This window comes from Empidonax traillii, unplaced genomic scaffold (assembly GCF_003031625.1).
Source record: "Empidonax traillii isolate 1590-97213 ecotype Southwest subspecies unplaced genomic scaffold, ASM303162v1 scaffold210:size766637, whole genome shotgun sequence".
Lineage (NCBI taxonomy): Eukaryota > Metazoa > Chordata > Aves > Passeriformes > Tyrannidae > Empidonax > Empidonax traillii.
In genome coordinates this window covers 481380-493828 of record NW_020955403.1, presented here as the reverse complement: position 1 = coordinate 493828, position 12449 = coordinate 481380, and the positions used below count along the sequence as shown (strand labels likewise).

The 12449-nt window shown below is 35.6% G+C and overlaps 1 protein-coding gene across 1 annotated transcript in view; it reads right to left on the bottom strand.

Annotated features, from left to right (window-relative positions):
• Window positions 1-5211: 5211 nt before the first annotated feature.
• Window positions 5212-12449, bottom strand: part of CFAP54 (cilia and flagella associated protein 54) — a 107701-nt gene continuing 100463 nt past the window's right edge. Inside the window, exons 65-69 of the mRNA XM_027887449.1 lie at window positions 11446-11628; window positions 9970-10076; window positions 8965-9154; window positions 7571-7648; window positions 5212-5488 (exon numbers count right to left, since the gene is read on the bottom strand). Coding sequence (XP_027743250.1) covers window positions 5369-5488; window positions 7571-7648; window positions 8965-9154; window positions 9970-10076; window positions 11446-11628 — 678 coding nt within the window. The 3' untranslated portion in view covers window positions 5212-5368. The remainder of the gene's footprint in view (window positions 5489-7570; window positions 7649-8964; window positions 9155-9969; window positions 10077-11445; window positions 11629-12449) is intronic.

The window sequence follows — 12449 nt, the reverse complement described above, 5'->3', positions numbered from 1 at the left end:
AGACCTGGTTTGGAGGGAACCTACCTTGCAGGTAAATCCTCTTCAAGGAGCTTTCCAAATGAGGAGAACTGGCCCATCTCTGGGAATCTCAGCCACATACATAGTCTGTGACTAATGGTCTTGTACAGCACTCCAAAAGGAAGTAACTTTCATCTTGCAGGTTGCACTCCTTTCACGAAGCTTTTTGCTGCATACATGTTCAGATTTTTAAGCAGATTAAAAAGTCCAATCGATTTCCTACCGCTGAGAAGAAAAGGGAGCAGTTGCATCGCAGCTGGCATAATGGCACAACGTGGGGAAGTGCAGTCTGGGCAGGACAGCTCAGGCCTTGAGGACTGGAGGCTCAGGACAGAGGAGAGGAGTACAGGCATGGGATGAGAAAGGCTGGAGCACATCTCTGGCACTGCAAATCCCACAGCTACAAATGACTTGCAGACCTCGTGCTGGACAAAAACAGTTTTCATGTGTAACAAAGAGAAGAAACCCAATTACCTGACGTGTAAAATAGCATGTATATTGAATTTAGGTGTAACATGAAACTACAAACCCATGAAGAAAGAGCAAGGTGCGTGTCAAACACATAACACACATCCAAATTGATCCTAGAGCAAGGGAGAAGAAAACATCAACACTGTATTCTTCCTGGCCCATGACTCCAGATATTATGGAGTCACTTCCTAACAACTCCTCACACACACACCAGCATGAAACCACTGACCTCCAGACGCAGGGAAACTGTGGAAGTGTAAGCAATACACAGGTGAGGAGGGGTAAAATTAGTAACAGTTTATATAATAATTTTAATTGTATTGTTGTTGTTATTAAAACTTTTTCTGCACAGAAGTATTATTTCTTTTCTCATAATAATTAGATCTGGATTAATAATGATTCTTGTATTAGGGTAAGATTTCAATTATACTAATACATTTTTGGCTTTAAAAACACATCAGTTTCCTCTTTGCCCATAAACAAGGTTTTTATTGTAGCAGCAGTGACAAACAGTAGGTTCTGAATGATGAGCTGCAGAGCTCCTGGGCAATAAGACCAGTCAGGACAGTAGAGAAAAAAAACCCTGGATTTCTTTAAAATTACTCTTTTAAGTGTTTTTGAAACAGTTGGTATTACTCCACTTGGTAGTGGAATTCTAAGAACGTAACAGCTAATTAACACAATACATATTGACGATGACAAAATGTATTCAGTAATTTTGTAGGATAGACAGACTACTGACTGTTACCAATAGCTCTGCCGTATACTAGCTATCTTATGCCACAATCCATGGGGAATGGAGCAAGCATGATGGCCAAGAAGCAAGGAGCTTTGACTAGGACACTGACATTTTTTGGTGACTGCTGAAATGTTCTTTTCAACTCTGGATGTCTGGCCAGGAGCTAAACTAGCCCTGTAAGTGCTCTGTGTCTTCACAGAGCTTCACCCTCCACACACAACCATAGTGCCAGGTCTGTCACCACATGATGATTCCCTTTGTACCATATTCTGGTTTCTCACTGTGTGACACTGAGATTTTTGGTATAATTTGCTTCAATACATACTTTTTTTTTTCATTGCACATTAAGTAGAATCCTAAATCATGCTGACATGGGAGACAAATGAGAATAATTCTAATTATCTCTGGGGTTTCAAAGAAAATTAAATTGCAGTGGTAAATATTTGACTTAAGCACTTGCCTCTGGACCCTTTCACCCCCTGTATTTTAAAGATTAACCTATGCTTCATATTTTCACTTTTCTCATTTGATGATGTACTCAGTATCTTTTAACTCAAAGAAATCTTTGGCAAGCATAAATGGATCTCTCTACTGGCTTAATTAGTTCAGCATATTAGCTTGTAATTCCAACAATTAATTCTAGTTCCATCATTATTCTTTTTAAGAATCTTTCTTCTTGGATTTCACTGAAAATGGATTTGGAAACAAATGATGATGCCTTTTACAGTGTGTCTCAACTGATTAATAGCATAAATTCCCTTTCTCTTTCATTCAAGGATCTGAAAATATTTTCCAAATGTTTATGCAGAAAACTTCAAGTCCCTCACTGATGAGGGGATTACTATTATCTTCAGATAAAGAAACTGAGGCAAGTGAGGCTAATTACTTCAATTATTTTCTTAGATTGACATCATCAAAAAATTAGATAAAAACTTTGGCCAACAAATAATAAGTGTGAATTGGAGCTACCGTGGAATTTAAAAACCAGTCACATACAACTGAATAAATCTGTGTGAAATTACTCATTTCCATATCATAAAATTAATTTAGCCAGACATCATTTCATGTTGCCAGACGTAATTTCAAGTTGCTATATATTTGTAGGCATGAAGCAAATCTTGCGAATGCCTTGAATATACAACTCTCTTTCAGGGGAGCAGTATAACTTAAAACTATATTGAAACAGTATTTTAAAACTAAAATATTCTAAAATCCATTCAGACCTTTCAATGTTAAGCTCCCTGTTCAATTTCAATTTAAGCTCTAGCATGTTCTTGGTCATGCAGTTATTAATTACAGGACCAGAAACTATTTTAGTTCTCAGAATGCTTAGTTCAGTTCACAGAAACAGAAAATACCAAATGAATTTAAAAACTCCAACACCTCTTTTTACTGTTCTTCCATATAGGTCCTTCTTGTCCCTCACCCAGGGGCTGTGCTGAAGATAAAATGTGATTCAATTCAGAATCTTTCCTTTTGCCCCCACAGTGCTCTTTGCTCTCTCTCTTTCCTTGCTCTGTCCCACAACTTATCAGAGAGGGAAGCACTATCCATTCCTTTCACAGATGTAGAATGGAGAAATATTTCAGTTAAAATTTGAAAAGAATTGGTAAATGTGCCAGTGGTTCAAAGCTGTCAGTATGGTAAGTAGCCCTTCAGCACTGTTGTATGGGGCAGTTCATAGAGCAGACCTTCCCACAGCAGGAGGCACGTCCCTTACACAGTGAAATCAAAGAAGAAGCCTTTCCCCTCTTCCTTTTCTGTTTTGGAGACAGTGACACAGACAAGTATTCTATCGAAATTGAGAATGGTGCTGACACAAATTTATTCTGGTTTCACATATTGAAAGCTTTAGTCTGCATTCATTGCTAAGGGAAAAAAACCACCCAAAATACTGTAATGCATAAAACAAGAAGCAATTTACTTTGCAATTAACTTTATACTTTTATTCTGTGCAATTACTGGAGATGTTCAGATATGAGCTTCCTCCCTTACAAGCAGATATTAACTAAAGAGTTTAATTATATGCTAAAAGAAAAATGTTGTCTCCAATGTTTTCTTCTGAAACCAGCACTGAATACTTTATCCTGTGTTTATGAGAATAAAATCTGCTGCTATGGTTACAGTGAGGTCAACATTTCAACATTATTATTTTATTGTGCTGTGTTAAAGGAGATGGTAGGAAAATATTTTTCTTTCAACAAAAATATCTTAGAAAGTATAATGTATTTTAAATGAATATGTAAAGCCTTTTATTTAATATTTCTCTTTCAAGCGTAGGAATTATAACAAGGTCCAGGCAGACAGCATGAAAAAACACCTTGTCTATAACAGAATTTTACTTCCATTTTCATCTGATGCTATAGTGTGTTTTACAAATATTAATTGAGCTGCACAAAAGTCCTACGATAATCCTCAAGGTGACCCCAAACAGAAAAAGAAAAGTTTATACTTTTTACGAAGCACAAGGAAAGACTGAACAGCTTTTTTAAAAAAAGAGAGAAAAATGAGTAGTCAATTTTTATCTTTCCTGCTTTTTGAAGCACTGCAGAACAATAAACTCTTTTAATGAAAGAATAATGCTAAGGAGCATCTCCTCCAAGCTGTCTGTTAGGCAGTTGAGTTAAATAATCATGCTAACTCAGTTTTAAAATTGTTTTGGAAAAATACCTTTCCTATCAATTACTCGGGTTTTGCTTTCTCTTCATCATTGTATGATAATCCTTCTAACTTTTCTACTACCTACAGCATTCCAGAAGAGACGACACAAAAAAGAGCACAACTTTTAAAAGCCACACATAACACAAATACATCCAGTCTTCATTCTTTTATAGTCTTCTCTCTTTTATAGGAGAAAAGTAGCAGAAAACCTCACCCTATTTCTTCTTGTACTGATCACATTGAAGATACTCATTATGCTGAAACCTCTCTCTCCCTCTCTTTCCCTTGAAGAAACTTCACTTAACCAACCAGGTAGTATTTTTCTGAAAAGTAGAAGCCCAAGGTAAATGTGCGATTTCCAAATAGCTAAAAACAGTTTATTGTTTTATCATTGGGCTACAGTACAGGGAGAGCCTGACTGAATTGAAAGGGACCGGCATTTTTCACAGAAAATGAACCCAGGAGTGGTAACTATTAGTCCTGAATTTTCATGGCAGCACAGAAGCATAACTAGTGATCGAGCAAGTCTCTCTCACAGGACTTCTGCCCAAATGTCCTGGTTTTTTTGCTGTTTGTTGCAAGCCTGGCCTTGGGATATGAGCAAAACCAAAGGGCCGTGAGCACTCTCTTGTGTGCAGTGGTCAACTAACTCCATTATTCATGTCAGATTCTCCATCTCTAGCACTGGACAAGCATATTGTTGTTAGGACTCATTTGTGTTTCTTCAGCGCTTTAAAATAATATTTACAGCAACACATAGAGGTTTTATTAGCTTTTTAGAATGATATGAAAAATGTTCTATATTGTACCATTTTATTCTTTGTGCTGGCTTGGGAGGGGTTAGGTTATTTTTTGTGGGTTTTTTTTGTTTTAGTTGCTGTGTTTTGTTTTGTTTTCAAAAAAATGCTTTGAAATTGTAAAGACATCTGAATGATCACTTGCACCCTCAACAACCTGAAATGCTAGTTTCCAAATAGAGATATAAAAGAACAAACTCAGTGATGATTTTAGGCCCTCCCAAAAATTCTCAACCTCATAAATAACACCAACTTTTGATAACTGCAAAAGCAACTTAAGAGTTGCTGATGAGAATAAAACTTCTGGGAAAAAGGAGTATCTATTAGCAGGCACTAGGAGGTTACAGATCTATTCAACTTTTCTAAACAATAACCAATTATTGAAAAGCTAGAAAATCCTCTTATTAAGAAACTACTTTTAAAACACCTAATTCCTACCATTTTTAAATGGTAGGAATTTTTAAAATTTTTTAAAATTTTAAATTTAATTAATTTTTAAAATTTAAAATTTTAAAAAAGTTAAAACTATGTTTAAATATTTTAAAGTAAGAGAAAAATAAAAATTGTAAAACACATCAGGAGCCAAATCCTGATGTGATTTATAAAGCTGTTTCTCTAACATTAGAACTTAAGTCTAAATCTATAGCACTCAGCAACTGATTAAGTTACTGCAAAAGGGAATTTAGTGAAGCAGAGAAACGATCCAATTGAAAAGATTTTCTTCAGTTATTATACATCCATTGGCAGGATCAAACATATCTTCCAGACTTGCTATTGATTGCAAAGTAATATCAAATGGGATCTGAAAAATAAAAAAAGGAAAAAATACCAATTTAATAACTTTATTAAGCTTAGAGGTACCAAAAAATACAAACAACTCCCCATGAAAGCTATATTTCTGACCCACAATCAATAAATAAGTTAGAAATACTTATTGCCTCAGTATAAATTAGTGGTTGATGACATCTCTTGCAATAAACTGGTAAAAGAGGATTCAAGGGAGAAAATTTCTGTGAACAGTCTTACTCACAAAGTTTATCCTGATCATCTGTAGGTAAAATGAAGATATCAGACAAGAGCAGCAAAAATTATTAGTAATTTGGAAGGCTTTTCCTAAGATGAGAAGCTGAAAGAGTTGAGCTAACTGTAAAAGGCGAAACAGGGCAATGAAAAACTGGGTTTTGTGTCCACTGAACGTAGAGAACTATTTAGCTGTTTTGGATATCAATGAAAAACCAATTAAAGGAAGATAATTTGTAGTAGGCTACCTAGGGAGGTTAATTTTTAATGAAATTCTTTTATTTATGAATTTACTTTTAACATTTGAGATTGCAGCTTCCAAATACTATACTTTGTCTCCCTCAAGGACATAGCTCTTCATTAAATAGCATTGAAAACAAGCAGGCTGATCAATTTTTATTCTTAAAACATGAACAGTTTTGTTATTTTAAATGAATAATTCAATAAAAATGCATTTTTTCCATTTATAAATGTAATCCAGGGCTGAATCAAAAGCACCATAAGACACAAGAACAGAAATAAGAGAATCAGAGAAGGTGGAACACGATAGGAGTTAAAGTGTGACAGCTCAGACAGTGAGAAAACAAATACCACAAATTAGAACTGACTTTGTCCAATTAATTCACCAAAAGATGAGCAACAAAAACACTGTGTGGTGGGAGAATGATGTAAAACTACATATAAGCAATGTATCTGCTGCCTTCTCTTGCCTGCTGGAAAACAAAGAGAATGTACTGCTTTATGGTGTGCATAGTCCCACACAAAGCTTTCTGTCTCTAGCTGAGGTAACACCTGCATACAACTTATTTGAAAGTTTGGAAATACTACTTTGAACTGTGCTATACATAATGAAGGGCTGAACACCCTACAGGTTCCATTGACTTCAGAGAATCAGAGAATCAGCTGGGTTGGAAAAGACCTCTGAGATCATCAAGTCCAACCCTTGATCCACTACTGGCATGGTTACTAGACCATGGCACTCAGTGCCACATCCAGTCTCACCTTAAAAACCTCCAGGGACAGAGAATCCACCAACTCCCTGGGCAGCCCCTTCCAGTGCCTGATTAACTCTCACTGTAAAGAATTTCTTCCTAATATTCAACCTAAACCTTCCCTGGCAGAGCTTAAGACCATGCTCTCTTGTCTTAATGAATTTATACTGGAAGTCTACAGTGGATGCTTTATCATTATCATTCCATTGTGAACAATTAAGACATTTGAGGATTAGTTGAAGGAGTGATACGTCACAGTGAATTCCAAAATCCTGCTTGGAGTCCCTTGAGCCCTGGCAGCTGTGGTCCTTTCCTGATCTCCCTACAGTGTCTGAGAACACTGAACCAGACTGCTGCTCACTGTGGGCCACTTCCCATAATCTCCTCTGGGATACTGACTACAGCTGGGTAACAAAATGAATGCAACAGCCTGGACAAAAAAATGGCATGCTAGCTCTCAGAACATGTCATGGGCAAGGCAGAGAAAGCTAAAGAAAATAGAAGCAAAGCCTGAATAACTGCAAAAATGCAAGGACGGAAGGAAATTGATTTGGCAATTGCATCATGGAAATTCACTGGAGTCTGTGTAAACAATGACCAGAGAATGGTGTACAGCCTATGTTAACCGTTGTAAGCAAGATTCCCTTTTAATACATTTTTGTATGTATGAAAAGGTGATTCTAATGAACAGTGCAGATATTCATAGTTTGTAATCATGCACATTTGTATCTAAAAATAAAACCCAAACAGAAAGCCCAAAATTGTATGAGAAAAATGGGAAGATACTTAGGGGAATAATCCATGTTTCAGTTTACCTGAACAATTGTTTTACTGTAGAAAACAGATTTTTACTCTTAATGAGAACAGCATACCTCAGTTAATGGGGAGGACAGGGCTGGAACAACAGACAGCAATGCTTTGACTTCAGATAAACACCTTTTAGCCATTTCCTAATGGTATAAAACAAGAAAAAAATGATGCTGTACTATCAGTCTCCTCCAATAAGCTAACAGATGGCTCAGCCTTACAAAATTTTTCAGAGCATTCAAGTTTTAGGTTATTCTAATTGAATTCACTGCAAAATAAACTTTAGCTGATGAATATAAATTTTCTGCAACACAAATAGTTGCGTTTGCTGTACAAACACAAGTGCCCAAACTTTATAGCTTCTATTGAGGCAAAATTGCCCCTGGTTCAGGTTTTAGATCCAATGACTGAGCATACTTTTGCTCCATGTTTACTGAAGACATTATAAACAAACACCTTGACAAGATTATATTTATATACGTATAACGCATGGCATGTTAATCTTATTAGTATTCTAAATATTGTTTTTCCAGTTACTGACATATATTAATGAAAGTTTGAGCAAACCCCTTCAGGTAATCAGAAACACCCACTAAAGGACAGCTCTGTCTACCTCCTGAGAACTATGATTGGCCAAAATACCATTTGTTCTCCAAGCTGGTCAAAATACAGCCTCATAATAATGGCACAGTGCACAACTGTCACTGTTTCACAGCATCCATCAGACAAAGTGACAGCCTCTACATCATTAATCATTTCATATAATAGATATAAAGAGAATTCTGTCACATGATAAATGTCTCCCACTTTGAAAATAAACGTCTATTTTGCCTTGGCATTTATCAAGCAGCAGTTATGCTGTGGCAACATTCTATTCCAATGACATTATCTCAAACAGACCATATGGAAAATTCTGAAATTACCTTTTCTGTGTGTGTGTATGTGGGGAGAGTTATTTGCTTATGGACCATATTCAGCTTTGCTAATAAAGGAGGGAGGTGGCATAGAGAAAATGAAAATAAATTTACTGTCAGTAATTATTATTAGAAGGTTCTTATTTAAGAAATCACCACTGCCCGTTGAATATTCAACTTTTGCATTGAAAATGTTTAACTGATTTTTAAAAAGCACTTTCAGATTGATCACCTTGCTGATTTATCACAGAGCCAAGGTTTTTCTGATGTAGATTACCATAAATTAGGCATCAGTTTTTAAATCTATGTACCTGAAGATGTAGCCTTTATTTTCAAGTGAAAGGTGAGAAAATGCTGGAGTTTTTTGTAAAGTGACAAGCAATATATAAAGAAGAGAAAAACTTAAATATTAAGAATGAAAGTATTTCAACATTTCTTGAAAAATTAATGTCTGTCTTTATGCCTGCCTTCCAAGTTACCTGTCATTTATTTCCCCAAAACAGAAATTTTAAATAAAGCCAGAAATATATAAGAGCAGAACTTACTTCTGTTTTTTCATCAAGATGCACTTTTGCAACACTCATTTGGGGTTTTTTTGAAGGACTTAACTTTAAAGTTTCACTCTGTTCAAGAAAACCTGTAGATTCTAAAGCTGATGACAAACTTTTAGACCCTTGCATCAATATTTCAACTTGCTCCTTCAGATTAGCCAGTTTCTTCCTTAAAGAAATAATTCTGAGAGAAAACAAGGGTTCTCATTCTTGCTGTTAAAAAACAACATTAGTTGTTTCCAGTTTATAATTAAGCTGACCTTGCTTTTATCACATATTGATTAGGTTCTACATTTTCTTTCATTTCATCATGCTCTCATGATTTCATCTTATGATCTCATAATTTTACAAAAATAAATTTTCCATTAGAGAAAGTGGAGATATGGAATGCTTTTTACATTAAAAATTATAAGAAGTATTATTTTAGGAATTCATCTCTAAGAAAAGGTTTTTTTAACCCAACCAGTACAAGAGTGGCAGAGAATGCAACTCTTCTTGGCCTGTTTTTCCTTCCCTTCCACCTGCTCAGCAGTCCCAAAAATTTTGAGGCTAGATGAAGGACAAGGAAGAGGTAATGAAAAATGCCACTCAAAGTAAAATTAAGGGCTGCATCTGGGGCTACATGTGAGAAAAATCCTGGCACGCTCAGAGTTTTAATATGGTGTGGAGAAACTACTTGATCCAATGAGAGAATGAGAATAAATGCTGGGACTGCTTCTTAGATCTGCTGTGTTGCTATGCCAGTGTAACATAATTAGTATGTGTTACTCAGTTCTTTAAGAATCAAAACTAAAATGCTAATGCATTGAAAAAGCATTTGTTTGGATGGGTTTAACACTTTGTACAACATCTTACAGTTTTTATAGTGAAAAGCAAAAATGTATGCTTTTACAGATTTACAGCTCTTTGAAATTTTGTACTTTTTTTTCTCTCATCCTAAATGGTTGACTGATCTTTAATACAGCATGAAATAAGAGGATAAAGTCAGTGATTATTTACCCAGCCAATGGAATCCACAAGTGGCCTGAAAACACAGACATTGAACTGAAAATCTTGATATTGCTAATCTTGACAGGCTGTGTATTATAAGCATAAAGCAGCAAAACCTGTAAAACAAGATGGAATGGCTAAGATGTCATGCAGTATGGTATAGTAGACCTGAGCTATTTCAGTGATACAAGATTAGAATAAATATCAAATACAGTGTATTGATGAAGTCATAGATAACTGACGTTCATAAAAGAGGGGAGTGTGACCTCATATGAATTTCTGCTATACTCATTTTTTATAGGTCTTAAAGCAATATAATTATGAACATAATTTCTGTGAGTCTGAAAATAAATGATACGCCATAGGGTCATCGTCAAAATCCCACTGTTGTCCTGATCCTGGTCAATCCATCCCACTTACACTCATGTCCAAAGTTTCAACTGAAGTTAGGCTGAATAGAGAGCTTTTACTGAATTTCCAAAGGCCCTATACAATTAGCTATATTTCCTATATGGCCTTGTGCACGGCTGTCATGATACCAGGTTTAAGTCCATGAAGTGTGCGTAACTCACCAATCTAATAAAGCTGCATCAATATAAGAAAATTAAATAGAATGTTCGCATATTTCACTGCAATAGTTTGATAGTATGGTTGAAAATACGTTTCCTAGTGGTAGCTGAATATTTTGACTATATGGATAATGCCAAGAATATAGCATTCGTGTATGAGGTGTTCAGAAGAGTTGTCTCTGTACCTCTACCGATCTGTATGGCCATGATAAAGTAACCTGCAAAACTATATTAAGAGGTACATTATTTGCATGAACTCCACAGGGCTTCTATAGCTTACATAGACACTTTAAACACTAAAATAGTGTTTAAAGAGTCTAGTAGAAATTTAGACACCAGTCTGCTATGCCAAAAATTTTGGCGATCATGGATTTCTATTGCAGAAGCAGAAATTTTAACTACACGTTGATCCCTTGTTTAAAAATAAAACAAATTCCATGTACTAGTCTCTTGCTTTCCTGTAGCCTCTTTTATCTTTCATGTTTAGTCTGATCCTTTAGGAAAATGAGTTTACAAAATCCCATTTTCCTTGTATATATATAAATATATTTCCTTTCCCAACAGCCTCCCATCAAACTACAATTAGACTGTATCGGTCAGCTGTAAGCAAACTTAACAGAGCGGGGATCTTAAAGACACGAGGGATCTGCAACAGGCATGAATACAACATGGCCTGGAAGCTCTATATGGTAAAAAAAAGTGGTTTTTTGGCTTGCCAACAAAAAACTGTCAGGGCATTCTGTTTTCCTGCAGAGCAGGTTTGTGCACAGTAAATATATAGCTCCCTGCTGTCCAGCTTGCCTACCAGCATATGTATAATTCAATTAAAAAGCTGATCAGTCATAACATAAATAATCATTGGAAATGAGATTTAATTTGTTCCAATACCTAAGGAACTGCTTTGCCCTAGTTATACCTTAGTTTCCGTATGATTTGATGGCTTTGCCATAGAAGAAATGTACCACTGAATGTTAATTTCCTTATTTGAAGCATTTGCTGCCCTACTCTCAATCTCACTGTCTTCTGCGATGACAGAAACTGGAGAAGCTATCCTCACATGTGACACTTCTGATGTCATTTCTGTAACTTCAAGAGAAATCTGAAACACAAAAATTTAAATTATGTATTTTTTCTAGAGAAACATGCAAAATCTCTTATAGTACCTTCTAGAATTGGTGTGACTTTCACTCCTGCACAGATATGTGCTCCTTTAGATAAATAGGTGGTTTTAAAAGGTGTCCATTTCACCAAGCTAAGGCTTTTCAAAGCTCACATGATAAGACATTCTAAAGGTAACGCAAAACACCTCTGGGCTGGATTAGAGAACCCGCAGTAATAATGGCTGTTGCCTTTGACTTAGAATCGTCATGGCATTATGTTTTTTGCCCAAATTATTATTTGACAAGCTGATCATACAAAATATACTGCTGAAAAAGTAATCTGTCAGCTATACATATTGGTAATTAAACCAGCATTCTGAATGTTAGGCTAATGCTTTATTTATGTTTACCTATCTGTTTTCTGATTATCTGTGCAACTAAAAAAATTTCTTCAAACTTTCTTCTTTGCTGAAAATTCCATCAACAAATTTTTGAGAATTTGTTGTATTTACTAAAATACATACAGAACATTAGCAGGCCATTGATCAAATAATTACTGTTGGCTGTATTTACCAGGGAAGTAATGGAGGAAAACTGTCAACCAACATTCATTCGTGAACAAAAACTTCCTTAAAAATTGTGGAACATTTGATTTAAAGGCTGAACAGCACCACACCATCTCTACTTTTTAAAGTGTTACACAGCTATGCAAAGACACAGAAGAGCAGCCAAACAGTGGCATTTTGTGGGAATATGGAAGCTATTTGAAAAGGTCCTTAGTGTCTCCATCATTGATTCCAAAATGTGGACACTGAAAACA